The 2804-nt window shown below is 42.0% G+C and overlaps 1 protein-coding gene across 2 annotated transcripts in view; it reads left to right on the forward strand.

The window, feature by feature from the left end:
• The window catches only part of LOC101846196, a gene marked incomplete in the record, with an annotated part of 19284 nt that overhangs the window by 11245 nt on the left and 5235 nt on the right, over nt 1-2804 (forward strand). For both annotated transcript variants that reach the window (XM_013079420.2, XM_005092688.3), the window contains 2 exon segments: nt 1573-1694; nt 2582-2700. In XM_013079420.2, coding sequence (XP_012934874.1) covers nt 1573-1694; nt 2582-2700 — 241 coding nt within the window.

Here is a 2804-nt window from a genome sequence, read left to right on the forward strand (position 1 = left end):
GTGAGTATGTGTGTGTGTGTTTCTGATTGTGTGTTTATATGTGTGTGTATGGTGTTGTGTGAGTGTAGTGTAAGCGAGAGTGTATGTATGAACATGCCGTGTGCTTATGAGTGTGGTTGTATGTATGTGATTGTGTGCGTATGAATGTGTGTATGTGTGTGTGTGTGTGTGTGTGTGTGTGTGTGTGTGTGTGTGTGTGTGTGTGTGTGTGTGTGTGAATATTGTTCGTGCGTGCATTTATGTAAAACGCTCAGAGTTGTGTTTAAACGGGAGTGGGTGCTTTAGAAATGATCTTCATTATTATTATTATTAAGATGATACCAATAAGTGTCATCTGGAGTGAGAGAAGGGTGTGTGTAATCACTGCTACTATTTATAATACACACGGACAAAATTACAAAAGAAGCAAACCCCAACCCGATAGACCTGAATGAGCTGTTTGCGGATGATCAAAGCCTGGCATATGAGAAAAAAGAGCAACTTCAAGAGCACACAGACGGGCAGAATACACAATGTGAAAAGCTCAACATAAAGATCAGTAAAAGCAAAGAGGAGACGATGAAGACCAGCGGAAAGCCTGGCAACCTTAACACCACTACAGATAGAAATCCGGTGAAACAGGTAAGCGAGTACAGGTAACTTGGTAACATCTTTTCGGAAGACGGACGTCTCAACAAAGAAATTGAGACGAGAGTACAAAAGGCTAACAGCGTCAGCTACCAGCTTGCCTCACTCCTCAGACATCCTAACATCCCCCTTGAGACCAAAGCCCATCTCATTAACTCTATCTTCATCCCCACCTTAACCTACTAGTGCCAGACATGGACTCTGACCAAAAGTCTGGAACGTAAGATAACCACCTGTGAGAGGAGATGTCTAAGGAGAGCCGTCAACAAAACTAGACAGGACATGGTCAGAAACAACAAGATCAGAGAAATGGAGGACATCTCACACGTATGGCACCTAACCAGCTTGCCAGTAAAGCCTACTACAGGAAAGTATCAGGGTACAAAGTTAGAGGAAGACCAAGAAAGACCTGGATCCAGGGTGTGAAGGATACCATAATAACATTCAATATCCCACCCAGCCAGGCCATCGGACCTGTTAGAGACAGGAAGCTCTTTCTCTCCTCGACGCCCTAGAGGTACAAGAGGACGGATAAAGTAAAGTAAGATACCAATAAATCCACATGCACCAAAATTGACTAGCGCCTGATTCCATCAAGTCGTGACACAAATGTGAAAGCGATATGGGATGAGCAAATGTCTTATCCCTTGTATTCGTTGTAGATGTTTTACATTAACACAACTTAGATTATATAGGAGATGACGTCTTTCGATCATACTATACAGAACGTGCAGGGACGCATATAAGAATCGAACTTGCTCTAAAAGGCACAAGTGCAAGACACTCACCTGTACAAAAGGTCACTTCCAACTTCCCCCTTGTTGCTTTTTTCCCCTTTATTATAATGACACGGTCCAAGACGTCCACCTGTCTAAAAAAAAGCCCCTTTCCTCTTGATCGTCTTGGACAATTCCCTTGTACTTATTATCTTCCATAACTGATCAGAGAAAGCTGAAAGTGCGACCTGTGACAACGTTACGATGCACACGGCAACAGGAAAGTTATCTGTGAGATGCCGTGCACACCAGATCTTTCCCCATGGAGTCTGCCAGCTTCGTGACAACAAGGTAATATAGATTTAAAAGCGTATAGAATCTGCTGTTGGGCGGGAATTTGCGCCCTACAAATGCTGTCTGTTATCGTTTTTCCTCCGGTAATAGATTGAAAAGTGCTTAGAACTTGCTGTAGAGCGAGAATTAGGGTAATAAAAATGCTAAATTATCATTTTATCACGTTAGACGGTAGGCAATGTGGTTAGGTAGATTGTAAGTACATTATTTTACGCCCTCGTGAACACAATTTGGTTATTTAAGAATCGAGCTGTTTCGAACATGCTGTGAGGTGAGGCCAACTTGTGTTGAAAAGAATTTATGCAGAGAGACAGAGATGCTAAATGAAAAAGACTTCCGATGCGCGAGTCTAACCCACGTCTCTTGTGTGTAACCACGAGGAGTCTAACCATTATCCCATAAACATCAGTCATGGTTAGGTAGGACATATTATCACGTCTACCTCCCGGAATGTTGTATCTCATCCAGTATAGCATCATCATTATCATCATCATCATCATCACCATCATCATCATCATCATCATCATCATGAGGTTCTCACCCTGGATCAGGGTTATTTCCAATTTTTTGGGGGGTACAAATTTGTCTATGAATCTTCTCCAGTTTCCCCGTGGACTTCCTCTTGATCTATTATCCTGTAGGTTCGCCTGGGTAGATATGGAATAGAATAGAAGTTTTGAGAAAGTTGATTTTCCAATAATTTGATCATTTCACTTTTAGAATACAGCTTTGTTTTAAACAATCGGAGATTTCGATAACACCTTTGAAACATAACTGTGCCTCTTGTTGAAACGAGTCTCTTTTGGAAGACAAGCCAAACTTTTTGGAGCCCCAACTGATAGTTGAACGACTATAAATGTATTCGTGTGTACACTATGTTTCAGGATCAAGTGATGACCAACGACGTGGAGGTGGTGGTGAACAATACTCTGCTAGGGAGAAACTTCATGACAGAATGCACAGTGACATTTGATGTCCCATTTGAAGATGACCATCCATACCGGTATGGCTCATACATTTAATATAGTGCGCGCACACACACACACACACACACACACACACACACACACACACACACATACACACACACACACATGCATATATATA

The sequence above is a fragment of the Aplysia californica genome, unplaced genomic scaffold (genome assembly GCF_000002075.1).
Source record: "Aplysia californica isolate F4 #8 unplaced genomic scaffold, AplCal3.0 scaffold00051, whole genome shotgun sequence".
NCBI classification, from domain to species: domain Eukaryota; kingdom Metazoa; phylum Mollusca; class Gastropoda; order Aplysiida; family Aplysiidae; genus Aplysia; species Aplysia californica.